At 39.2% G+C, this 26,853-nt stretch overlaps 1 protein-coding gene across 1 annotated transcript in view; it reads left to right on the forward strand.

Annotated features, from left to right (window-relative positions):
* MALRD1 (MAM and LDL receptor class A domain containing 1) overlaps positions 1-26,853 on the forward strand; it is a 233,336-nt gene that overhangs the window by 37,037 nt on the left and 169,446 nt on the right. Inside the window, exons 10-21 of the mRNA XM_081163119.1 lie at positions 2,346-2,553; positions 3,213-3,359; positions 7,039-7,148; positions 7,885-8,064; positions 11,475-11,589; positions 13,122-13,268; positions 14,207-14,359; positions 14,947-15,052; positions 16,485-16,852; positions 17,603-18,024; positions 25,738-25,825; positions 26,356-26,532. Of these exons, the coding sequence (XP_081019245.1) occupies positions 2,346-2,553; positions 3,213-3,359; positions 7,039-7,148; positions 7,885-8,064; positions 11,475-11,589; positions 13,122-13,268; positions 14,207-14,359; positions 14,947-15,052; positions 16,485-16,852; positions 17,603-18,024; positions 25,738-25,825; positions 26,356-26,532 (2,221 nt within the window). The remainder of the gene's footprint in view (positions 1-2,345; positions 2,554-3,212; positions 3,360-7,038; positions 7,149-7,884; positions 8,065-11,474; positions 11,590-13,121; positions 13,269-14,206; positions 14,360-14,946; positions 15,053-16,484; positions 16,853-17,602; positions 18,025-25,737; positions 25,826-26,355; positions 26,533-26,853) is intronic.

The following is a 26,853-nucleotide window of genomic DNA, read 5'->3' on the forward strand; positions in this document are numbered from 1 at the left end:
GCAACTCAGAGACTCTATCAGCTACTTTAAATATTCTAAGGTAGCAGGAGAATGTACAACTTTGGTTTGCAGTATCATTTCCCTATTGATCTCTCAATGTAGGGACAGAGGAGAAATTTGATTCAGTACACATTAAAAGCCAAATCTATCAAATTCACAGTTTTTTAAACAATATGCAAATAGAAACACATCTATCCTTCAAAATTTGCACTTTTCTGAATGTGGTAATACAGATTGCCAACCAAGCAGCAATTTTTTTAAAAAATGCATAAATTAGGGAAAGTATGCATAGAAATGAAGGTGTTGGTGAAAATAACATCCAAAAATGCATTATATATGGGGAAATTGCTTGCAGAAATGTGTATATTAGTACTACATATAAAATGTGTTTATTAGGAGAAATTCACACTAAAATGCAAGTGGATTTTCATGAGGATTTTGCTTATAATCACGAATTGTTGCAATATGTGAAAAACCAACTATAAGGTTGGAAAAATGAGAAACTGAGAGAACTGAAATGGACAGATCCTTCTACTCCTAATCTGTTGTTCATGCCCAGCCTATCTTCTGTGGGTTGAACCAAAGCCTTGCAAGTGATGAGGGATGTCAAAGCTGATTGGTGAAGGCATGCCAGTACACATCAGTGCTGACTTCATTGTACTGGGAAGTGCAATGGGGCAGTCCTCAAAACCAACAATTTCAGTTGTGAGCCATTAAAAATAAAATCAGGAAGCAGCATTGGCTGAAAAGGGCAACCAACAATGCTTACCTACAGTGGTACCTCTGGTTAAGAACTTAATTCATTCTGGAGATCCGTTCTTAACCTGAAACTGTTCTTAACCTGAGGTACCACTATAGCTAATGGGGCCTCCCGCTGCCACCGCACGATTTCTGTTCTCATCCTGAAGTAAACTTCTTAACCTGAGGTACTACTTCCGGGTTAGCAGAGTTTGTAGCTTGAAGTGTTTGTAACCCAAAGCATCTGTAACCCAAGGTACCAATGTATTTAGATAGTACTTGAGCTGGGATCTGCTCTGCAATTCACCTCAGTGTACTGTGACTTACTCTGGCCCTGTTGACACAATTATAACTAAGATTTAGGAAGGTAAAGTACCTTATTTCACATCTGTAGGGGTTAAAGGCCTATAGGAAGGCTCTGACTGAATTGTAGCGGGGAAGCAAAATGGATTATATACTGATCTCTTGTGAGCTTTCCAAAGAAGGAGATTTGTAAAGATAGGAAATCTGAGTACTTACCTCTCCATCCCTGCTAATGGCTTTGGTGTGTGTTAACTTGTCCTTTCTTTTTGCACCAGCTGTCATTCAGTTTGCTGTAATATTGAATATATTTCAACAGTTCATCATTTTAAAGGGCTCTTGAATTGATCCGCTTGTGTATATTACACAAGTGGAAATTATGTTAGAAAATGGAGTTACATGAGCCTGTTTGGCCTTTACGAAAGTGCAACCAAATCAATATATGTGTGTTTACCTTTAAGTTAGTCCCAGTGACTTCATGTGGATTTGTTCCTCATAAGCAGCCAACAATCTTAACAACTTTTAACTGAGCATTGATTGGAGCCCCTATGTGCATTATACACATGAATGGGCATCATCTGCAGAAAGGTGCTTCAGGGCTTCCCCTGGCCCTGAGCTCATTCAGCTTCTTCTGGCTCAGTATCTGACATCCGGGCAATAGGCAAGCATATCCGCAGGGAAAACCCTATATGGATAGACCTTTAGGTGTTAGGCTTTCAATGAGAACTAGAATTTTCCAGGATTGGGATTCCAGCTCATGTGGAAGGCACACAAATATTCATGCCTAATACATATACAATAGACATGTGGCAAGGGGAAGCCAACAGACCACAGGAGCAGTCATTCAGCCCCATAGCTCCTTCATGTATTTCTTGCATGAAGGCGGCTTAGATTTCACATAGAAAAAAATTATACCCAATCCAGTTGGTTAACTGAAGCATAGGCTTGTTTCATACAGTATGCAAGCTATGGCATATACCACACATGTCCCATATCATGTACATACCCTTTTAAGCATTATTATGTAATGTTAGCACACTATCCTTTAATGGCTTGTATGTGGATGTGCTGCTAGCATGCTCATGTTGCACAAAATTGGGCCTGTGTGCATAGAAAGTGCATTAAATGTGGTACATGAGTAATGACTTTATCTGTGGCTCATGTCCGACTTTAATCAGGACAAATGTTAAAAGAGGTTGCATGAAACACTGAGCAAATACATTAACCATGTTAACACCTCAGTCTCCATTTGTTCCTCTTTCCATTGAAATAATTTGGTAAATATAAAATAATAACCATTCTTGCAGCTTCTTTTAGAAGGAACAGTCGAAAGCAACATGAGCACCATCTGCCTGCATCACTTTCATTTTGTGGGAAACACAACATCAGACTTGCCAGAGGTTTGTTCTTCTGAACGATTTGCTTGTGCCAGTGGCCAATGGATTGACAGTAGTTTGGCCTGTGATTACCAGCTGGACTGTTTGGATGGAAGTGATGAAGATCCAGCAGCTTGTGGTAAGTTAAATCACTTGTTCCAAAGATGGTACAGTGCCAAAAGGACGAGTGAAAGCATTTACGCTATAGAAAGCAATATTAGAAACAAACGATAATTTAGCAATAACCAGAGTTTCCCTGAGTTTGAATGTAACAGGAAACTCTGGTCATAGTTGATTGTTACATCTGAATAAGGCCAATGCATATTCAAGCCTAAACTAGTAAATTGAATGCAAGAACATTTCAGTGCTTTAGAACCACTGTTGGGCTGATCCCTTACTATACAGATAGCCTGATTGCAATTATAACTGCTTTTCAGGTATCATTCCTGGTTGTTTTTATATTGAAAAAAGTATGGTTTTACAGCACTCATAAAGGCTTTTTTGTGTATATGTGCCAACTGAGTTATTAATTAGGAAACTTATCCCCTACTTTTAATCTTCAGTTTAAGATCTTCATATTGAATAAAGACTTTTGTGTTAAATCTATTGCTGCAGTTGGCAATAGATGTCTTAAAGTCTTCACATAGTTTCCGTTTTAAATAAACTTTTTGGATTTGAATGTGAAACCCCAATGGTTGCTTTATTAAGACAGATTAATTTAGATAATAATGCAGTGACATTTTTGTATCAGTTTCCCACCCACCCACTTGACTCTATTTGTGTTTGTTTTTTCAATAGCAAATTACACTCTCTGTGACTTTGAGTCTGACCTTTGCGAATGGAAGACACTGAACACAAAGGATGTACAGTGGAAGATAATGAAAGCACAAACTTCTGGGGATTCCCTCCTTCCTGGAACAGATCATACAACTAGCAGCAATAAGGGTGAGATGCTACAGCATTTTTCTGAGCTTTCAAACACATTGTATGTATATATGTATTAACTTTCAAATATGCAGTCTTGGGGACCAAATTACTTTGTATTTCCAGTGGCTTAAACATAAACAGTATGCTTTTAAATGCATATATTGGTAAAAAATGCACATTTAAATATGCAGTTTGAGAGGATGTTTTAAAAATTCAGATTAATACAGGAATCAAACAGGACAGAATTATAGGTAAAAACCTGTGAAAGTAATGTGAACCAGAAATAAGACACATTCACTCGTCCCTACTGTTGCTGTCACTGACTGATTTGCCATCAGGCACTGCCCAATGTGCAAATTATTACCAGCTCTAAGGTTAGTTCTTCTTTCACTGGGTAAAGACAGACAGCTATTTGGGTCATGTAGAATGATAGCAGTCAATCCTAAATGCTCCTGAATCAATGAGATTTAGGTCCACCTAATCACAGAACTATAGCACTGGAAAGGACTCTGGCATTCCATAATATTGGTGATTTTGGTATACCATTAATAGGTAAGATGTAGATTTCTGTGGAAGCTTGCCAGCTGGTTTTTTTTTTTGTTTTTTTTAGTAGAACAGTACCATTGTCATCTAAAATGCTCCGTTCTAAAAACTCTCAAAGATGTTATCTCCTACATAGTGCATACCTGTAGTCGCTCAAATCCACAGGCTGATAGTTTGACAGTCCTGATTAGATCTTTAATTAAGCTTCCCCCATCCCACTAGCACAAATAACAATGTCAAGCCTGTGGGCTTCTTGAGAAAAAATCCAGCTCATGCTTTGGGCTTCCATGATCTGTAAGACTGCTAACATGCTTTAAAAGTACTAGCCTGTGCTGGCAGGTTGATGAGAGAAACTGAATAACATACATAATAGATGATTCAATGTGGTTGAGAACAGATAATGTCCAAGTTGAGATGATTATATCTCAATATAATAATCTGAGATATGAATAAGCTTTTTGCCCATGCATGCACCAGGAGCTTCTAGAGCCACAATATCCAACCAACTTTAAACCATGGTTTAATCTTCTGGCTTGTTCTGAAGCTGATAACTAGTTACCTGGTTGGAATGAAATGGGAAACTACAATTAGTTAGAGCAGGGTGGTTCTTCCCTAAGCCGGGTAAATGAAACGCTGGGCTTTGGGAAGGAGGTGTGCAGGGCTCTCACAGGGTCCTAGAATTCCTTCCCAAAGCCTAGTTAGTGCTTTCCCAGCTTTGGGAAGGAGGTGGGTGTGCTCAGGCACTCTGTCAGAGCCTCATGCCTCCTTACCAAAGCCTGACACCTCATCTTTTATAAATAAATGAATGATCATTTTTCATGACATGTTTTCCTTTTTATCACAGAGCATTTAGTGTGACACACATACAAATGGCATGCATGTGTAATTAGCTGCACATACAGTTAATTCAATGTATATGGGTAATTCAGTGCATTGCTGCTGGCGTCCGTCTGTCTCAGGAGACAATGGAGGGTAGATAAAATGGAGGAGTGTGCCGTTGGGGCTGAAGTCAAACTCTTGGAAGGTTGCAGTGCTTACTGTGGTTGCAAAGACTGATACAGGAGATACATGTTTTGTTGCAGGTGGAGCAGATGAAGGCATCCAGTTGCGCTGCTGCAGATGGAAACGCCTTGGTGCATACATGGCATACAAATCCTTTATCCGTGCAAATTATCATGTAGTGCTTCAATAAGGAAGAAAAGCAGAACACGGGTGCCCATTTTTGGGCAACGGTTCCACACGATTTCAATAACTTTAAATTATTCTTTTTAAAGACATTTTTCTATTAATGGCATGCATTAAATCTCTCAAACACATTCAAGACCAAGTAGGACTGGTCTCATGGAGCTTTAAATTTGCAGTTCTCTTACAAGTGAAATAATTAAACCAAAATAATGTGCTATGGTCTAGTCAATTTCAGCGCCACATGGGACCAAGAGAAACAGTTGTAAATGTGGGGGAAAGGCATTTTCATTACAATGAGTTTCATCTCTTCCTCCTGATAACTTTCAAAGTTATCAAGCTATTGTTGCTTGTTCAGGACTAGAGCTTCATTAGCGGTATATATGCACTAGTTGTAATGCAGAATTTGCTTTGTTTGCTCAATTTAATTGATCGTCTGTGCACTACATTAATTCCAAACATAGTTTGCAACACTGTATAGGGCAATGGAAGCATACTTTTGTCTTCCCAGATGAGACCTTATGTACTCTGCCCTGAAAACAAGCCTTGTGCTAATAGTGGGAGATGGGTGAAAAGGGAGCAGAGGCCCCTTCAGCATCAATCAGCGTTTGAACAATAAACGCCAGAGTGATCTCTTTGAGTAGTGCCAGTGGAAGAAGAGTACTTCGGGCAAAGCAATTAATCACTCCATGACTCAGCATGTAATGTCTCTTTCGTTGGTTTAAAATCTAAGGGCCAAACTAGATGAGATATCAGGGGATCCATCATTAGCTCTCATGCCTTTTATTTAAAGTTAAAAAGCAGCCATACAGGATTGTGGTGGAGGGGATGGGTGAAAGTCTGATAGGAACAGTGGTGCTGGAAAGGATGAGAGGATTAATAGTCTAAGAGTCAGCTTCTGAAGTTTGCTGAGAATTTACAAAACTTACTATGACTGGGTACAAATATAATAATAAACAAGAAGAGCTTAAGAACCTAAGAAGAACCCTGCTGGATCAGACCAAAGGCCCATCTAGTTCAACATTCTGCTCTTACAGTGGTCAACTAGATGTCTATGGGAAACCTGCAAGCAGAAACTGAATGCAGTGTTCTCTTGTTTCATACATGAGCCTTGAGTTTGTGTGCTGTCCCTCCCCACTCCTGGTGTGGCCGTGAGGAAGAGATCTGAAATTTCAGCTTCCAATTTAATCTAACCACAGTTAGCATTGCTTTTACCTCTAAACTGTGGCTAATCATAATTACGATTTATTAAAACAAGGAAGCTTCATAAACTATAGTTTGAAGTTGGCCTGTTTCAGTAAACTATAGTTAAGATCAGAAACGGGGGGGGGGGAGGGGGGATTCAATTCAGTTGGCACTTTGTGAAATGTTATCTGAAGCAAAAAAGGGTTCTCCTGTTAAATTTGCACTTCTTCCAATTTTCCACTTGCAGTTCTCTAGCCAAGCGATGTAAATAAAAATATGTATATTAAAGTGTGTGTAAAAAAGCACAGAATGGTGAAAATGATATACATGAAAGCATTATACTGGGGGAAATTGCTTTGTGTGTGTGTGCATTAGGCAAAATTCTATACAAAAGTGCATGTATTTGGAGAAATTCACACAGAAATGCTGATGAATTTTCACAGGTTCTTAAAGCAAAATGCAAACTGATGTGGCAGTTTCGCCAATACCTAGATAAGAGTAACCAGTTTGTCCGCATTCAGACGTAATACTTAACTGTTGTTCATTAAAAATGGAAGCAAAAACTTCTGATCTTCCATGCCAGAGGAGAGGGAAGGATGAAGCGCACAAGCCAGAAATACACCTAGGCTTGTATGCACAGGACATAATTTATTTTTAGGTCTGAATAAGACCTTATCAACAAGGCTTGAAGAAGAATGTCCCCAAGAAGTGCATTAAAGGCATGCTCATGTCATTTATGTTTTCAGTCAATGAATGTTCCTAACAACCTCCCTATTTTATATTTCAGGAACCTTTATTTATGTGACTGGCTCACCGGAGGCAAACACTAAGCCTATAATTTCTCACCTCAGCAGCCCAGTCTTTACAAAACTCCCCAGCGATGCTCTGTATTGCCAGGTAACTTTGTGATATTTCCTTGCCGTCCTTTGCATAAGCAGTTTTTGTCTTCCTGTTTAGCCAACTGAATTAGACCATATGTTGCTTTTAGCCCAGGGTTGGGAAACATGTAGCCCCCACCAGATGATGATAGATTACAAGTCCCTTTATCCCCAGCCTGCATGATCAGTGGTTGGGGACAGGAACTTATACACCAACAACACCTGGAGGGCCAAGCCCAGTCCTAGCCCAATCCACCCCAATAGCAGCCTGCAAGATGCCCTTGGGCAGGGTCAACACCAAATTTCAGGGGGTCTTTGGCATGGTATAACAAATGCCCTCACCCCACTGTCAATGTCCCTGCCAGTGCCCCTGCTGACACTGGAACTCACCCACTGGAGAGCCCCTTGTGTTCCCCATCTTCCTCTTTGCAGCAGTAGCAGCATTGCTACTGGCCCCTTCCCCATATTTCCCCCCACTGCAAGAGGCACTGGCAGCTTCTCTGCCAGCTCTTGACTCTGAGAAAAGGCCAAAGAAAGGTTCTTCTTCTGTGCTGCAACCTCAAAGTTTCTAAGTGTTTGACAATGACAAATTAAAAGCCCAGTCGGTTTGGGGGGGAGACTGGAGGATGCTTGCAGGTCAGTTACATTAGATTTGTGATTAAAGGGTACGTGGAAAGATACTGTGCATTCACAGTTGATTGTTCTGTGATCCATTGAAGGGGTTCATAATTTCATTTTAAAAATCCTTCCAACAGATGAGATTTTGGTATCAGTTGTCCCAGGATTCCCAGCTGAGTGTCTTTCTTCGAACTCCTGTTGATGGGGATTTGCAAAGCTTACATAACTCAAAGCCTTTCAAGAGCACAATGCAGTGGACAAAAGCAAATGTCCTTTTAAGAAATATCACTGGTGATGAAATTGTAGGACCTTTTCAGGTAAGCCCCTTACCTGCACCACGGTACAAGTGTACACAAGTGGTTATTTGCTGCTGGTATTCCTCATTGCAAAATAACTTTAAAACTTTAACAATAACAATGTAGTTGGCTGGATCCAGATTAAGCCGGTTGTCCTAGTTCCTATGGAGATAATTTGAAATTAAAACTAATTTGTTCCATTGATTTAAGTGGGACTTAAATTCAACTAACTTGGTATGGATCCAACCCAATACATTACTTCAGCTGAAAGGAAAAATAAAGGAGAATGTTCCTAGATAGTATGATATAGTATGTATCTAAGATTGGTTTAGAAACAATTTCAGAAAATTCAGAATTTCACATTTCTAGAGATCATGTTTATTCTAGTAGATAGTTGTAAGTAGCATTTAGAGAAGGGCTTGCCAGTTTCTCAGGAGCCATTATGATTTCTATACACACATCCAGAAGCTAAATCCCTTCACAGCTGGTCAGACTCTGTAGGAAAGTAGGAGGAAGAGCTTTCCAATGATGTTGATATTCAGTTATATAAAATTTAAAAAGATGATGTAGAATATATTTTCTTACAAGGTTTGAAAAATATTTTATTTTTGGTATGAGTGAGACTTTCCACATACTTTGACTGAAATTTGGTAGGGGTGCCAGGCTAGATAAAATTGTTTTAGGAGTCAGATCAGGTTCATAGCCGGAGTAGGATCCTCCTGATGTTGCTGAACTACACCCCCAATCATCCTTAGCCATACTTGTTGTCACTAATGGGACCTGGAGTCCAACAGGAGGACCATGGGTTCTCCATCATAGTCTATGTGAAACTGATCCTTTCAGGCTCATTAATCATGCACAGCCTTTTTAGTAACTTCATTTATGGTGTTCCACTTACAGTGTTGTCACCATTTTTTTGGTCCCTGCAATATACCAGTACCTGGCAAATATGATGTTATGTCTAAACTAACAACATAAGTAGGAATAGGCAAGCTCCCAACATCTCAGCTCAGGCTGGGCTGAATTGCACTTTAAAAAATAATAATCTTGAGAATGCCTGGTGAATTCTGGATGCTTTCTTTCCTTGTTGGCCTCCTCTGCAGCGTATCTTCCCTACCTTCAGTTTTCCTCTGTCATCTTGCACCTTCCTCCCTTTCCCTAACAGTGTGCAAAGGTGGGCATAAATGGCAGCTCTGTTGCTTAGGTTACCAGAGCCTTACCAATAGGAAGTTGTTGAAGCCAAGATTTATTGAATTGTACTTGGCTATGACTTCTGACTCAAAGGCTTTCCCCACTCAGCCACTCCTTAGCTGCATTCCTTTGTGTAGGTTAGTTTTTTCCTAGTCTGAGGAGCAGAGAGTTGAGCAGCATAGGAGAGCAGGCGACAATGCAGGCCTTCCCACTCCTATCTAGGGGATGTTATACCCTGTTGACAGTGCCCTAAGTTGCCATACATGTGTGTTAATAACTTGGCAGCTTCCCCACCAGTGACAATTATGGTATTGCCACTGATGGGCAATGTTTCTCTAGCCAAGTTCTTAAAATGACATATGAATTCCTCAGAACACGTCACTGTCGTTCCTCCCGTCCACCCCAACTCTCTGTGATTCTAATGTGGAGTCTGCTGTTGAGCTAATGTACCATAAAAAGCACCCTTACTGCACAAGCCCACTTCGCTTCATCTTGGACACCATAAATATTTATAGCGCAAGAGAGGCTTCTGTTTTAAGCATTGTGCTTCAGTCATATTTCACTTCTATGAGGCCCTTAAGCACACAGCTATTTCTCAACAGGGCAACGCATAGCCCTCCAGTGACCCCCGCAATAAAATGTGGCTCTATTTGTTAGCTGTCAGCCATTATGTGTTTACACAAAATATCACAACAGATATTATTTCTCATTGTGAAAATGCCTTGTTGGCTTCGGTGGGGATGACAAAAATGAATTAATGGGAGAATCAAACTGAATTGCAAACAACAACTTCGGCTCATCTAGAAAGCCGTGTAACTCAGGCAGCCTGTTCTAATGTCCCGCTAACATGGTTGCTGAGGCCCTGTTGTATGAATTGGGTATTGGATGTAATGACTTTTTATGGTCCCTTCCTTAGCCCTTGAGATGTTTGGATGGTGGATGTTTGTGCGTTGTGAAATTGACCCCCTTTCCACTTGGATTATGCACTTCTTTACCCTATTTTTCAGTTGCCTTTCTTTTCCTCTTGAGTTTTTACAGTTCAGAGGTGTGGAAGTAGAGAGTAATGCAAACCTTAGACGTGTTTCTCTCTGTGTGACCTGCATTCCCTTGTTGAGGTTGATATATGACTAGCATAGTTATGATGGGCTTCTAAACTAGTCTGATCCATATCCCCCAATCTCCTAAGCCATGATATTTGTATATATTGTATGTGCATGATATTCTTTCAAGCAGTGCTCTTGATCTTGGAATACTGAATAGAATTCTGACTGGCTTAATGCCAGTGTTTTCAAACTGGGCACAGGGTCACTCCTACATTTATCTCAGGATGAGTACTTCAGTTGTTGGTCCAAACTTATTGCCCCAAAAGATGCTTCAATTGGTTTGTCCTCAGACCTTCTCTTACATAATGGGGTATTACACTGCTCTTAATTCAGTAAAACAAAGATTGTGGGATATTGCCTTCTGTGATTTGCAGGCCTGTTCATACTCATCCTGCTCACCGAATGTCATGAGTATACAGTATGTCGGGTTGTTTTTCACAGCTGAATATTTAAAGAATTTAACAGTTGTCAATTATCGTAGACTTTTTACTATGCCCAGATTTAATGTGTTCCCCTCGGAAATGCCCCGAGGTAAATTTACCGCTGTTCCTTACTTTGCAATATTTTCTCCCTGTAGTAATCAGGAAGTAGAATGCACGAAGCACATTCTCCTGTCCTGAAGACTATAAGCAGACCTGACAACATATGAGTAACCCACTATTGGCAAATCTACAGGGAGATTCTATGCCATTTCTATTCCAAGTTCCTACTGGATGATAGGATTCCTAGTGTGACTTTGGCTGTTGCCAAGTTTCTGTCTGAGGTGGCCAAGATCAGAATCAATTTGTATTAGACAAAAGTCTGAAAAGTCTTATGATCTGTCCAAGCAGTTTGTGTGCTTTTAATGTATTTTATATGCTATGACTGTATATTGTATGCATTGAACTCTGTTGGGTGTTTGGACTGCAATAGTTGATTGATTGATGAATGAGGCTTATGTTTTGACTTTGGAGTGAGATAATATTTTTTAGATTACATACCGTAGTTCAATACTACATGTAATTATTAACGAGACTTGAGGAATTGACATATCTATGTTTGCTAAAATAGTTGCATATTCTTTTGAAAAAATCCCAGGCTATTTGCAAATGGAATTTAACTTCAAGTGTATTTAAGGTTATTTTATTGGTATTGCAGATAATTCTACAAGCCACTGTTCAGTCAACAAAAGCCTTTGTTGCTGTTGATGACATCAGTATAACAAAGGCCTGTAGGACTAATTATAAATCATTTTCAAGTACTGAACAAAAAGGTAAGTACAGAGCAGCATTTTCAAATTGGTTTGCTGACCTATTTAATTGTTCTCCCTTTGTTTATGCTTCCACAAAAATATATTACTTAGGCATGGTATAGTTACAGCGTCATTCTATACATGTCTACGCAGAAGTAAGTTCCATGGAGTGAAGTTCAATGGCACTTACTCCCAGTTGAGTTGATAAAGGGCTGCCATCTTAGCTGGAATCAGCAGGCTTATTACAAGTTTATAAGGTTTTGTGATTTGGTTTTTGTTTGGTTCCATATGATTGATTTTTGTGTGCGTTCTGGGGTGGAATCTAGACACATAAAAAACGCTATGAAAATGTTGTGTTTTTTTTAAGTTTTAAAATATATATTGAATTTGTTCACAATCACCATCTAGTGTCACATTTGTATAATGTGCTTAAAACACAGCTATGTAGCTGATTCCCAAGTATAGGTTTTTGTATCAGTACCTATGTTTTGAGGATGTCTTAGAATCATGCATGTCAGAGTTTACATCTATTCAATGGCCAATGACAGATACTCAAGTATACCCTAAGAAGGGTGGGGCAAGCTTTGCTTGCCTCCATGCTGCCTTACATGCATGCCCAGTTGGTGCATATGCACATACAGTTCTGTACATAAAGACCCAAATCACATATTTAATCTCTAGACTGTATATTGGACATCTTGGACATCACACTTTGAGCCTGTGTGCATGGGTTTGTACATGAGTATTCCCCAATTAGACATAAGGGTCCTGTGTGAATAGCTAGCAGTATTCAAAACAGTGAAGGAATATCGAGTAGGGAGTCTCTCAGTTCTCACCTCATGCAGGAGAATAATTTACAGAAGTCTTATCAGATGTAGTCCAATGCAGGACTCACATTATTATGTGATTCAGTATGTGCAGAATTTGGCATGAGGTACACAACCTTCTGACTGTCATGGAACCTGCAGAATCTAAGCTATGGATTTGTAAAGCCATTGACCATCGATGGCCCACAAGATCAGGACAATTTTGCAAGCCTTTCTCCTGATCATACAGCAACAAACATTGAATTAAAACCCCACTACTTCTGCAGACTGAAGAATATATTGACTACATTAGTTGAAAGGAAAGAAGAAGTGTTGCTAAGGCAGGAAAGGATTGGGGGTTATAGCCAACAAAAGTTTACTCACTGGGTGAAATTCAACTATGTTTTATTCAGTGTAAACCTACGGGAATTAATGTTATTAAGAAAGTCATGCCCACTTATTTCAGTGGATCTACTCTGAGTAGGATTAACATCTAGTCTAGTACTGTTTTCTCTGACTGAGAGCTGATCTCCAGGGTCTCAAGCAGAGAGCTTTTCTATCTCCTGCTACCTGACCCATTTATCTGGAAATACTAGGAACTCAGTCTTGGAACTTTTTGCATACAAAGCATGTGCTCTACCCCTGAGCTAAAAATATGGCAAATGTGTTCTGTAGATAATACTTAAAGTTTTATCTGCTGGTTTTTTTCCTGGCAAGAATAAGCAACTGTGTTGCTGTTTTTTTAAGGGGCAACCATGTTGGAAACCTCTGATTCTTCATCTCTTTATTGTCCACCTGGATTGTTGGCATGTAAGAATGGAGACTGTATTACTTCTGACAAGTTTTGTGATTTCACTCCTGATTGCCCAGATGGCAGTGACGAAGCCCTGTGCTGTAAGTGAAAACACATTGATCTGTAATTCATGCTTAAAGATCTTTAAATGTGCATGTCAATAGCCTTATGGCTATTTCATTAGGAGGATCAGTTAATTAAGACAAACCACGCAGAAGGTGAAGCACTTTCACCCAGCGTCTTTATTGATGTCTTTGTGTACAGTTGTGGCTACTTCTCAGGTTAAAACTAAAATTGAAAATGACTCGTCAGAATAACAGAACCTCAGAAAGTGATATCTAGAGCTTCACTTTTCAAAGGAGGAATTCAGCTTTGCTTCCAGCTTTGCTTTCTTAAAACAGTCTTGTCTCTCTCTTAATACAGACACTCACAGCAGGGCTCTATAGTGTTCTAACTGATTTGATAAGGATGATTCACACATGTCTGGCATGTGGAAACAGGAGCAAAGCTGGAGCTTGTGAACACACCTGTTCAAAGCTAAATAATACTCTAGATCAGGCTTCCTTAACCTCGGCCCTCCAGATGTTTTTGGCCTACAACTCCCATGATCCCTAGCTAGCAGGACCAATGGTCAGGGATGATGGGAATTGTAGTCTCAAAACATCTGGAGGGCTGAGGTTGAGGAAGCCTACTCTAGATCATACATGGACTTTCTTTGATCCCTTGGCCCACCAATTTGTTTTTAAGTGTACAAGTTGTGCAAACTCTGTTTTGTTCATAGAACCAGGTGCTCTTGGGTCTCCCTTCCCTGTGCGTCCCTTGCACCTCCAAATAACTGCCTTGGAAGGTTGAGGAACCCTCCAGAACAGCATAGGAAGTAGTGTGGTGGTTGCAGGGCTATGGGGCATCAGAACAGCACTTTCTAATTAGGCGCATTCCAGTTCACCTCCCCTTCCAACTGATCTTGTCCTTCTGCATATACTGGTTGTTAGCCTGTCAGATAAATTGACGCAGACTAAAATAAATAAATATATTCCAGCTGCTAAATGTGACTTTGAAACAGACAGCTGTGGCTGGATGGAAACAGCCAGGGGTGATGCATTTGATTGGGTAAGGAGCTCCAGAAGCGGTCTACCCCCTGCTTTCCAGAAGCAAGCTCCAGCACGGGACCACACCTATAACCAACCTGCAGGTAAGGTCTTACCCATGGCCAGCTTCAGGTGTGAGTGGAACATCAGCACAATATTCTTTGGTGGTTCCTATCCTATATAAGGGGGTTTCTCTGGAATGTTTTCCTGGTGGTTATGGTGGGCAGCAGCATAATGCACTCTAATGATCAGGGGATGACAAAGTCTTGGAGCCACCACCATTTTAATTTCCCACAATATTGGGGGCATTATAGGAATGAAAATGGTGGTGACTCCTAGACCCAGTCACCTGGCACTTATTGGAAAACCAGGAAAAAAAGCATTATTTTAAAAGTAAATACAGGACATGTGGCTAAGGTTGCTACATAGTCATGCCAGGCATGATCTCAATCAATCTCAAGTAGGAAAACCATCCATAGGTGCAATTTTATGTCAGAACACTTTTCAAGGGATGTAGTACAGATTTGTGTGGCTTTTTTTTTTCTTTATTATGTTTTTAGATATGTGGTAAGCCACCCAGATTTGCTGTGAAAACCCAGTCAGATGGGCGGGGTATAAATAATAAAATTATTATTATTCATTATTATATGTACTTAGTGGGAACATAATTTCATTTTGCTCTTCTTAACAGGCCACTTTATGTTCATTCTAAGAAACAGCAGCAGTTTCTCACAGACTGCACAGCTACGAAGCCCAAAATTCAGCCAGGCTGGATCAGATTGCACAATGACCTTCTGGTATGAATGAAGTTTGATTTTTGTGTTTAGAGGAAGACACGGCTGCCTTTTAAATGAAAAAGAGGGCAGTGTTTGTCATTGTATGTGCTTTGTTCTGCAATATGTGGAATGCATTTTTAGTATTTGTTTTGAAAGTAGATTTGGATAAATTCACCACCCAAGAAAAATGTTAAACCCTTTGAACACATTTACAGCTTCTACGTCTGACTACTTGGTATATTCTGATTATGGCCCATTTCTACTAGTGTAACTCCTGGTTTATTACAATGATTACCATATTACATTGATATAGCACCAGGTCTTGCACCACTGCTCTGACAAAATCATTGATTTCAAACTATTCAAAGTATTTCATGTGGTAGTGTACTAAATTCTAGGCTGGATCTACACTGACCTGTTTAATGTTATTAGAACAATATTAGATATATTGTTCGAAAATGTTACAGGACATACTTCTAAAGTAAACCTTTTCTTACCTCTATCAAAACACTGTCTCCCTACTACTAGTTGCTGGTTGCTCTGCAGCGCCCTCTGGTGTCACATTTTAATAAGGCATTATAAATGTTAAAAGTAGAACGTCATGTGGCCATATGGTTATCAGAACCATTCCTTAACCCTTAACGTTAAAAATCATGAGTGTTGGTACGGCCCCAGACTCAATTGAATTAAAATCATTTAATTAATATTTTGTGCTATTTAAACAACAGCATCTCTATTATTTTGTGAATTCTAATTTTATTTTGGACTTCAGTCAGAAATCATTTCCTAGTTCTTTCTGACTGGATTGTTTAACGTTCTTGGGGCTGATTTTTCTGTTTTGTTCTTTCTGGCTTCAGCCTTCCAGCAGTCCTTCTTAAAGGAAATAGAAAGAGGATCATACCAGGCTGATTAACAATGAAACTTGAACTCCTTGACTGTAGTTTTCGAGTTTCTGTATCCTTGAAAATACCTTAGCCATTTCTGTCTCTGTGAGCCCATGACATTTTAAATTCCCTTCAAAAATCCAAAGTTCTCTCAAATTCAAAGTGTTTAAATGATTAAAAATCTGAAGCCTGATTAAGAGTAGATAAGCCAGTGTTCCTGATCTTACGCACTTTAAATAGCACCAATTGGTTAGACTCATTTCAGCTATAATTCTGCTTAGTATTAATGAATTATACAGATACTGCATTTGTTTTTTGTATGTAAATCTCTTTATATGCAGTATTAGTATTGGAAGGGTCAAAAAAAGGCCAACAATAATTGTCAGGAAAGACAGTCTATCCTTCTCACATGATTAAACTGCGTCAATTCAAGTAACAACCTGGTGTCTCAAGCAAAGCATAGGTACACTACAAAAAAAAAGGTGTTTGAGAGCAAATTTGGTCTCTCTGTGTGCATTTGTTCAGTGTATTGTTGGTGTTGATCCCTAACTTTTAGACTCCCTTCTCAGGTATTACAACTATGGACTATCAGTTGGAGCAGCAGAAATGCAATTGCTTGTTGATGGACAAAAAGATCCTACAGCCCTTTGGAGGATATATTACAATCAAGGAGATCAGTGGCTAAAGGGTTTCATTCAACTTGGCCGCCTTCCACACCCATTTCAATTATCTCTAGATAAAGTCAGCCTTGGATTTTATGATGGTGTCTCAGCAATTGATGATATAACTTTTGAGAACTGTGCAATGCCACCTCCAGCATTAAACTGCGAAGGCCCTGATCATTTCTGGTGCCAAGACTCAAAGGCTTGCATCGACAGTTTGTTATTGTGTGATCTTGTTGATGACTGTGGAGATGGGTCTGATGAAGACAAATGCGGTAAGACATTGAAACATTTCCCCTTAAATTGCAATGGTCAACTTCAAGCACTGAGTAAATCTTGTGCTTGCGTCTCAGGCGATATCACAGTTCTGTTCACTTCAGTAGACCTAGCACACTGAGTACTTAGAAGAGGGAAGGATTGCACCCATAAAGAAACCAAGGCCTGTGGAAACTGAATTTTAGAAAATGCAGTCCTTTGCTCACTTGGGCTTAACATTTGCTGATTTCCTACAAACTTTTAAATGGTGCCTTATTCTTAGCATAGTGCTAAGAATAAGTAGGAAATCAGTTGAATTTTCTGCATGAGAAGCCTAACAATTTAACACATCCCATTAGTTTACACTAACCAATGTAAGTTAGTTATCGTTCGTCATTGAAAGTGTCCAAAAATAGATACATATGACAGTATTGCTTGAGTGAAAGTGGCCTCACCAAATTTGCTGCCTGCATTCACAGGTGGCTAGTTCTGGGAGATGGGATGTGTACAAGGTACAGAGGGGGGGGGTTTACTGTTAGCAAGAGTGGCAGCAGCCCGTTTAAAAACAACAAAGTTCTGTTTTTGAAGTTCTGCTGTCATGGGTGTGAGTAGAGCTCCTCTCAGCAGCTGACAACTGGCAGCCACCAGTTTCTTCTGTGCAGAATGCCCCACATATAGTATTGACCTGTGGTGTTCCGGGGGGGGGGGGAGAGAATGTGGCATCTCTCTGGCATTTAAAAATCAAAGGCATATACATTCACTGGTTTCAGCAACTGAGCTGCAGTGCGACTTTGAACTTGGCCTCTGCAACTGGGAACAAGATGTGGATGATGACTTCGACTGGACCAGAAACCAAGGGCCAACCTCCACTTTTAACACCGGGCCAATGAAGGACCACACTTTGGGCACAGCCAAAGGGCATTATCTTTACATTGAGTCTTCAGAGCCACAGATGTTCCAAAACCAAGCCGCTTTGCTAAGCCCAGTCTTTAACTCCACCTTTGCACATGGAAAGAAAAGCTGCATTTTTCGCTTCCATTATCATATGTTTGGAAAGCACATTTACAGGCTGGCAGTTTCCCAGAGAACTGTGAGCAATACAAGGGGGCAGCTGCTGTGGCAAACATTTGGTGATCAAGGCGACAGATGGATAAAGGAAGTGCTCTACGTTGAGAGTTCAGAGCCATTTCAGGTATGCTTGCTTAGAGTGACATGAAACGTTTATGAAGATTTTTCCTTTTCTTTCCAAATGGAAGTTTGACTGTTAGATCACATTTCCTTTGAACCAATTTCTGACCAGACATTAAATGGGCATATCTTTTGTGGCTATTTAACACCAAAATATATTGTAAAGGGATCACTAACCTTTAGGGGCCAGTGGGCACATTTTGAATTCTGTGGAAGTGTTGTGGGCATCAGTCATAAAATAGCTGTGTGTTGGGTGTAGCATAGCACAAAATGGCTGCCACATCTAAAAGATCATAAAATGAAGGAAGGCCACAATATGGTGTGGAATGCAGGAGGCTGCAGTGGAAGTTTATAGGTGGAAAAGTTATGTTTCATAAATGTGAACTCATTCCATCCATGGAAGGGAATTTTGGATCTGTGTCATTCAGTCTTTGATTTTCTCTTCAGTGGGAAATCAATTCCTGATGCAAGTTTCATTCACAGAGTACAGTGCTACTCTATACCCCCCCCATATAGTTGTTTGAGTTTCCTCTGTTGTTTCAGACTAATCAAATATATTAAACATAAATGTCTAGCAGTGACAAAATGCTATACAAAAAAGTCTTTCTTATGCCTTTAATAATAGCTATAGAAATCTAAAGGCCTCTGTAATCAGGTACCCATAATGTTAGTTTAGGGCATCAAGTAGTTTGCTTGTTTATCACCTAACATTTGCTCCTAAGATGTGCTGGATTTTATCTATTCTGTGTGGTTGGAAACTGTGTTAATTGCCCCCATGTGGTGCTGCCAAATTATAAGAAACCACTAAAAATGCCTCTAATATCTTATTATTCCATAATAACTGCTGCAGGTCTTTATTAACGACTCTTACAAAGTTCTGTTCATACATAGCTACATCGTATAAGTTGATTACCCCTGCTGCTTTTTGTGATTCTCATTATCCACATATCCTAGACTGAATTTGCTAAAATGCTGAGAATGGGAATTTAGTGTGCAATTTTGCATGAAAAACTGCAACAATGATTTACATAACATTAGAGAGTGAAGAATTATTCGGTACTTGAAAGAGCAACCTATTTAAATAACCAAATATTTATTCATACACTCTCAAATATTAGATTCCTCTTGACGTCCTGCAGATACAGTTTTTGTTGGTCACATCGCTATCCATAGGCAAGTTACCAAAGTCTGAGCTGGAAGAAACTTGATGTTTGCACTAGTCCCTAGCATAAACTAACAGAAAATATTACTTTGTGCCAAAATAATTTGCTGTCAGACTGCTCTACTTTCATGTTGTTTAAGTCTAACATGAAATTCACAACATGCTATACATGTCTACTCAGATGTAATCCAGCTGAGGTCTAAGGGACTTATTCTTGGGGAATATTGCAGTCTCAGAAATAGGAAAGTTGTCTGCATCAAAGAAGCCATGTACACTGGAACAGAAATCCAGACTACAAAATGGAAGAGATACAGCTCAGTTTTATTTGACAGTACAACTAGAAGTAAGTACATGGCTCATGTGGTCCCAGAACAATAAATTTGCCCATACTGTAAGTTTGTAGTACCATAAAACTGTCCATGGGTCTCCAATCACAATGGGATAATTAGCAAACAACAGTGGCTCACAGCAAGCTCTTGACACTTTTAGTACAGAGGGATAGCCAGTCCCTCTGATCTTCAGGTGTAAGCAAGACTTAACTTTTTTCTGAATTGTCCAGGGCAAGGCTTTCCCAAGGGACATTTGGTGTTGCTGAATAGGTTTTGCCACACAGTCTACATAAACAGTGCTTGCGAGCAAGTGAACTCCCTTACAGTCAGATCCTTGTCTACTAGATGCCCATCGTCTGTGAAATCCTAGGCCTTCACATCCTTTTTTGAACAAGCTTTCATTTCATAATACTTTTGACTTGTGAACCTGTGGAAAGGGTCCATTGTACATCACTTAGTTTTTTAGGAACATAAGAAATGGGTTCAGAAAAAAAACATTTAGTCTCTACTGAAAAGATGGGGCAGGGGAAACAGAAGAGGAGGAAGCAATAAGTTTCTAATTAGTTCCAATACGAAGACTTTTTGATTCAACTCCCACTGTGTTAAAATGAAAAATAGACCCAATTTTTGGAATTAGCAACAACGTGATGAAAAATGACATTGACTTTAAAGTCAATTTTCTTAATTTTGAAACACTGGATTAAAATTAATTGCTTTGCATTTATCATATTTGCTTATATCTTATCTCATTTTTCATCTCATGGTTTCTTCTGTGTTGTTTAAAGGAATGAAGGCCTATCTCTGAAAAGTTTTCTGTGCCTTGGCTACTTAGTTCAGTTTAATGATTTATAACCAGTTAAGCATTTGTTTCTCAAAATAGTTTTAGCTATAGGATGCCTTATATGATTAATCATAAATAGCTGATTCGTTAAACTTTAGGGAGGAAAATGAGTGTGTTATAGACAAAGATATTTTACTTTGTCTTTCCTCTTACACAGTTCTGTAGAAAAAAGTATCCAAGAAAACTTGGTTTACATTTTGCTGTAAACACATAGATCTGGAAAAGACTGAATTGCCTAGAGCATATAACACATTCAGTCACAACAGGATGCATCATGGTGACAGCATAGAGAAATAGAGAACTAGGCAGAGGTGGGGCAAGGATAGGACAGGAACAGGAGTGGGATGACTTGCATGGCATCTTTCCACCACCAGATCAGCTTGGTCTGTGCTCCTAATGCACAACAACTAAATTGCAACAAAGAGGGGAAGAGAGATTGTGACTCATTTGCAGACAGAGGAGCTTAGGGGAGTGATGTGTCCTACTTTACAGAGGGCAGACCTCTATTGGAAAGACTGTGTGACCCAAGTCTTATTTAAAAATAGGAAGGGACAGCAGGGGCCTTGAAGTTGTCCATCAACCGTTGGTACCTGGACAGCACACTATGCAGGCACAAAGTTCACCTAGTCTCAGTCTTCCAAACGCTGCTAAAATGGATTATATTTCTATGTAAATTATAGTCATTTCTAGATTTGCTTCTCTATAAATAAATTAGCATATGCAGATATGACGCAAAACTATGTCTTCTTTTTTCCTTTTCCTTTTTTTTTTTTTTTTGGGTGATGCATTGCCTTTTTTAAAAGTGATGAATCAGTAGCCACTCTAGAGGCAAAGGGACATTGGCTTTCCCTCCGTGGTCCTTTAAAGTGGCTTACAACTCCAGGATCTGGGGAAAATTGGGGTCTGAATTAATTAACCGTCCAACACAATTTCCCCCTTCCTTTTAGACCTCAGGCTGGTAAGATGGAAGCTGTTAGCACATGCTGCCTGTTAGTCTATCTTGCAACATCAAGACCCACACTTGTTCGTTATTTCATGTTTCCAATATTCTATGCACATTCTGTGGCCAAACAAACAATCTACTCTGCTTTTGAAAATAGAATAGAAATAGAAGATGGCACACATACACCCAAATTAAAACAATAAGAAATGTAAACACACACATATATATTAAAATACCATAAAACCGCAGAATAAAACGAGCTGTGAAAAAAGTAAAAGAAAAATCCAGCAGCTATAAAACACAAAGTTAACTTCTCAAAATCTCAGAAGGTAGATTAAATAACTATACATTCTGAATAACCACAGAACTTATGGAGGAATTGGGAAGAATGGGTCGTACTACTGTTGGAAGGAATTGCTTTCATATCTGCCAAGAGACATATTAACCTATGAATTTCCATAGCATCAGCTTTGTCCTTACTGCAGCAGTTTTAGATAACAGAAAGTTCAATTTGTTCTAAAAATAATCAGTATTTCTCTTTAATATACAGTAAGTTAAATATAATGTATAATTCTCATTTACAGAGAATTATTTCTTATGTAATATTTGACCAACTACGTATGAGCCTTGTAAGATTCATTCAAGCTGGATCTGCAAAGTTCTTAGAGCTAAAAGAAACCGGGAACTATTTATCCTCATTCAGATAATAAATGAGATGTGAAATTAGCTTCATGGTAAATGAGTTCCCTGGAGGATGGTACAGTATATATAATGGAATCTGAGGTTTGCACATACTCGGCTGGCAGATGCTTTTTAAAATGGCTTGCATTTTGGAACCGAATTCTGACAAATCTTTCTTCACTACAAAAAAAAGTAGATAAGAAACTGATACTATTTGCACCTTTACATTGGTAGCTATGGCAGAACATTTAATTTTTCTTTGGAGTTTTGTGAAAAACCTCTTTGCCATGTATCACGAAGAGCAGAAATCAAGATTGCTTAGGCCAACTTGTAAGAATTATCTTGGATATATCTAAGGGTCAGTTGTGTTGTGCTATATTTTTACGTGTTTGATTACAGGTGTGGTGGGTCTTTGCCCCTCCCTAAGCCTCAGGGGTGGGTGTGGGTGTGATTGGGATCACAGCTGCCAAGGAAAAGGTTAATCATCCCATTGCCTCGTCCTGTAATCCCAATTAAAATCGGCCACCTCGGCACCAGTCAGTAAATATGGAAAAGAAAAGCACACAGTAACTTGCTATGCACTTAAAGTAACGTCTTGTTTGGACCTAAGAGCTCCCAGTTTGGAAACAGCAGAAACCATACTATCAGGATTTTCTCAATTAATGTTCTCAATTAATGAAAATTAGTTTGAAGTCTGTGAATGCAGTTGAGTATAAGGGTGGAAAATGGGCAGGAGAAGATGGCAACTGTGTCAGATGATGACAGGTCCAGAATATACAGTAAGTATTTCTAATTTTATAAATAACATCCACACAAAACAGTTACTATTGGTTAGTGGTACTGATGGGTCTGGAAGAAGTATTCAACCTGTTCTAAAATAGTTTTTTTTGTTTGGAGGTAGGTACTCTTGATTTTGCCTCAGTTACAAATGTGCAGGTGACAGTGGTAGCCAAGAATGTCTTTTGCCACCTCTATTTGGTTTGCCAAGTGTACCCTTTCCTGAATGAAGACCTAGCTCCAACAGTTCATGCTACTGTCTCCTCCTCTATTTAATAAGTGACACAAATCTGTGTACCCAGTACTGAACTTAAAACACAGCTAGGACAGATACAGGATAGATATGGATTGTGTACACATCATGTGTACTCTGCCTCCAAGACCAGCCTGAAAGAATGTGTTATACTTGTAATCAATATCCCATTACCCGAAGCAAGGCTATTATTTATCCGTAACATATTAAATAAAGGAAAACCCCAAATTGAATATCCAGACTAATTTTGGAAATAATGTGGCATTGTACACAAATAATTTTGACTATATGTTTATTATAATGCAGGCTTGGTATTTTTCTTCCTTTGACAGTCTCTTAGGATGAATTCCTTTTACGTTATTATTCTCCCACATCCACACTTCTATTGGCAAATTTACTTTATCTGCACTGAATTGTAGCTAACTGGAGTTTGCCTACCTATCAAAGGGAAGCTCCTGGCGTGTAAAAACAGACACTCATTCTTTATGTATCTTGCAAGAATCCTTCCTATTTGTTATTCATTGCTAGTTTTCCAAAAGTGAAAATATTTACAAGAACTAATTAGCTGCAGGAGAAAGAATGTAGCAATACATAATGTCTAAACATACATTCCCACATTTGACCTGAATCTGTTTACCACATCCCCCATCCTTCATTCCCTCACCTAAATGCCAATGATACAGAACTGAAAAGAACATCATCTTATGTAAATGTCTGATGAGGAACATTTGTTTTTCAAAATATCAGTTGCATTACAATTTAAGTTGCACTTTTCCAGCTTATTTTTTTTCCTGTCACTCTTTAGTTTTGAAAAATATGGATGTATTGTCTAAATTATCACCTGTAGCTTATGGCGCATGGAAATCTAATATTGAAACTAAGATGTATCTTTCTGTTTATCCAGACTGTGGGATTCATGTGTCTGCTTTTTATGATTGATGAGAGCATTATTGTAGGGCATGTGCATGCAAGGGTTTTATAGGCGTTCAATCATTTCCCCAAACCACACGACATCTGAATGTGCAGTTTTGATCTACTGCCTGTATTGCATAGCTGATGTTGGAAATTATGCTATCTACATGGATGGTACTACCCAGACTGGGAAAGGCTAATCTGTCCTTTTCCAAAACTGGAAATTTATAAAATTTAAAGAGACGGGGGATTTTAATGTCATCTCATCCAGTTAGGCCTTGATATTAAAACTTCTTAGGGTGTGTAGGAAGGAATAAAACTGTAGGAAGGAAGAAAGGCGCACACAGGCACATATGTTGGGAATGTGTCCTCATGTTCCTTATTTGACCATGTTCTCACTATTCTACCCTGGTTAGTTCTCTCCAGGTTGAAGGGCCCTTGGCATAAATCCTTCATTTTAACTGTTTCCAATAATAGATTTTGGAATCAGACCAGATAATCAGGCTCTCCATCTTTTGTGCTGATAAAGAATGCCCAAATGCATTTAACAGTGTCCAAGACTAAGACAGAATATGAGCTCTCCAATCTAAAATACTGTGGACAAGATCTAAAAGAACTCACAAGAAAAAAGTGTCCCTCTGTCTTTGTTTGTATTCCTTCCCAGTGACAGTGCCTTACATCTCATATGGCATGCCACTTTCGAAGCTTCTCCAGACTTCAGGGGCAGCTTAATTGGGGAGCTATCTGGGTGTCTTTCTGTCAAGGCAAGTCCTTTAAACTCTGGACATAATGAAATATAACTATTTAACTAAATAAAAGCACTGGCAGAAGGATTACTGTCAGTGCAACTGGGCTTTATGTCTTCTCCCCCCACATGCCCCACACTGGCCTCAAATATTCTCCATAGGGCTAGGGGAAACCCCAAAACAGATTTATGGGGTGCATGGGGTGGGTGAGATGGAGAGAATGTTACATTGCACAAGTAGAAATCTTTGCTGACCAAACCAGCAACTTAGTGTTACGTTGAGTCCAACCCATTGTATTTGAACTGGAGTTTAATTTAGGTTGCATCACTTTATTTAGCATAAGATAAAAACCATAATACCACGGATATTGATTATAGTCAGATATCTATTAGATCTTCTTTAGCCATTTGGGAGCTCCTTCACTCTGAGCAGCTCCTTCATATTTTCAGCATGATGTGAAGTTCTTGTGATTCATTCCTGCCCATGTTGTTGAGTCATGTACATGTGCTTCCAGGATAAGGCCTCACATATGGCTGGGGTGACATCTAAAGGGAACCTCCATATAGAAAGTCTGTTCTCTAATAGCATTTCTTGAAATGCTATTTCTTTACTGTTCGTCGAATAATATAATAGCATCTTCATTTGGGTTCATTTTAATGGTATTCCCCCAATATTATGTTTCAGACACATGATGACTGAAATCATTAACCATGATTAATTATGTAATGATTACTACTGAATGTGCTAACAATGATGAGGCTCTAACTATAGAATCTTGCCATAATTCTATATTACAGTGATATTTTAATAGGCTTACACATGGCTGTGTAGCCAACCACACTAATGCTTTAAGTGTTCCTTGTGATTAAAAGGAGCACCAGGGAGTGTTAATCATGATTAGTTTCTCTCATAAACACAGTTTATCCTCAAGAAAGGCTATAAGCGCTTCATAAAAAGTCAAAATCGTACTCTTTTGAGGGGAGGGGTATAAATGGATATTAAACATGTAATTAGAAGTGGAAATCCTCTCAGTGGCGGTGACAGATGGCTTTTTAATTATTGCTTTTTCTTAGATCTTGGTGGAAGGTACTGTGGGGGATGGCTTCACTGGAGACATTGGAATTGATGACCTATCTTTTATGAACTGCACACTTTACAACGGTAAGGAGAAATCTAGACTTAAAACTTTTAGTGTGGCCAAATTGTGACTTATAGTTCGCATGCAAATGAAGTTACCAATCCCAGAAATGCAGAATGCAGGAAAATGAATAGCTATTTTGGAAGAAGTCATAGAATCGTTGAGTTAGAGAGAGCTTTGTAGACCACCTAGTCCAATCCCCTGCTCAAGGCAAGAATTCCAGAGCTAGACTATCCCTCTATATGAGGGAGAACCCACCGCCTTTCCAGGTAATTGGTTCCACTGTTGAATGGCTCTTAGAGTCAAGGAGTATCGCTTACTGTTCAACAAAAAAACCCCTATCCTCCTATAACTTAAGTGCATTAGATCTTGCAAAGAGCAAACACCTACACCTGCCCAGCTATTTGAATGTCACCCGCTCAGTCTTCTTTTCTCCAGGTTAAACCTCTTCTCATTGGGCTTGCTTTCCATGCTTTGGGCCATTCCTCATATATGAAAAAATAGGGTATTTGCAAAACTCATAAGAGATAACTGTAACCATTTGCTTCTTAAGGGAATTTGCCAGTTGATTCAACAACTCCTTCAGGGACATCCATTCCCGTGACACTTCCTATGAACAACTGTACAGAAAAAGAATTCATCTGCAGAGCCACTGGCCGATGCATCAGTATCACCCAGAAGTGTGATTTCCGTCCTGATTGTTCTGACAGATCTGATGAGTCATCTTGTGGTGAGCATAAGAATTATTAATGAATACTGATGCATTAAGTTGACCTGATTATTTCATGTTGCTATTCCATGTTCATATTAGATTGCTATTCTATGTGCATAGCTCAATTTTTTTTGGTATCTTCCCCATTCTCAAAGTAATTCAGTTTAGGTGTTTCGCTCAAAGAAACTGTTGTGTGCTCTTTCATATGATGCTGGGATTTGAAATGGCAGTAATTTAGAAGAAATGCCTCCAGCATGCATTGTTCTGCCCATTTCTCATTTTTAAAGTTACATATAATTGTTTGGTTTACTAAACTGACCAATGACTACAAAGCACCTT

This window comes from Podarcis bocagei (assembly GCF_964188305.1).
Source record: "Podarcis bocagei genome assembly, chromosome: 12".
Lineage (NCBI taxonomy): Eukaryota > Metazoa > Chordata > Lepidosauria > Squamata > Lacertidae > Podarcis > Podarcis bocagei.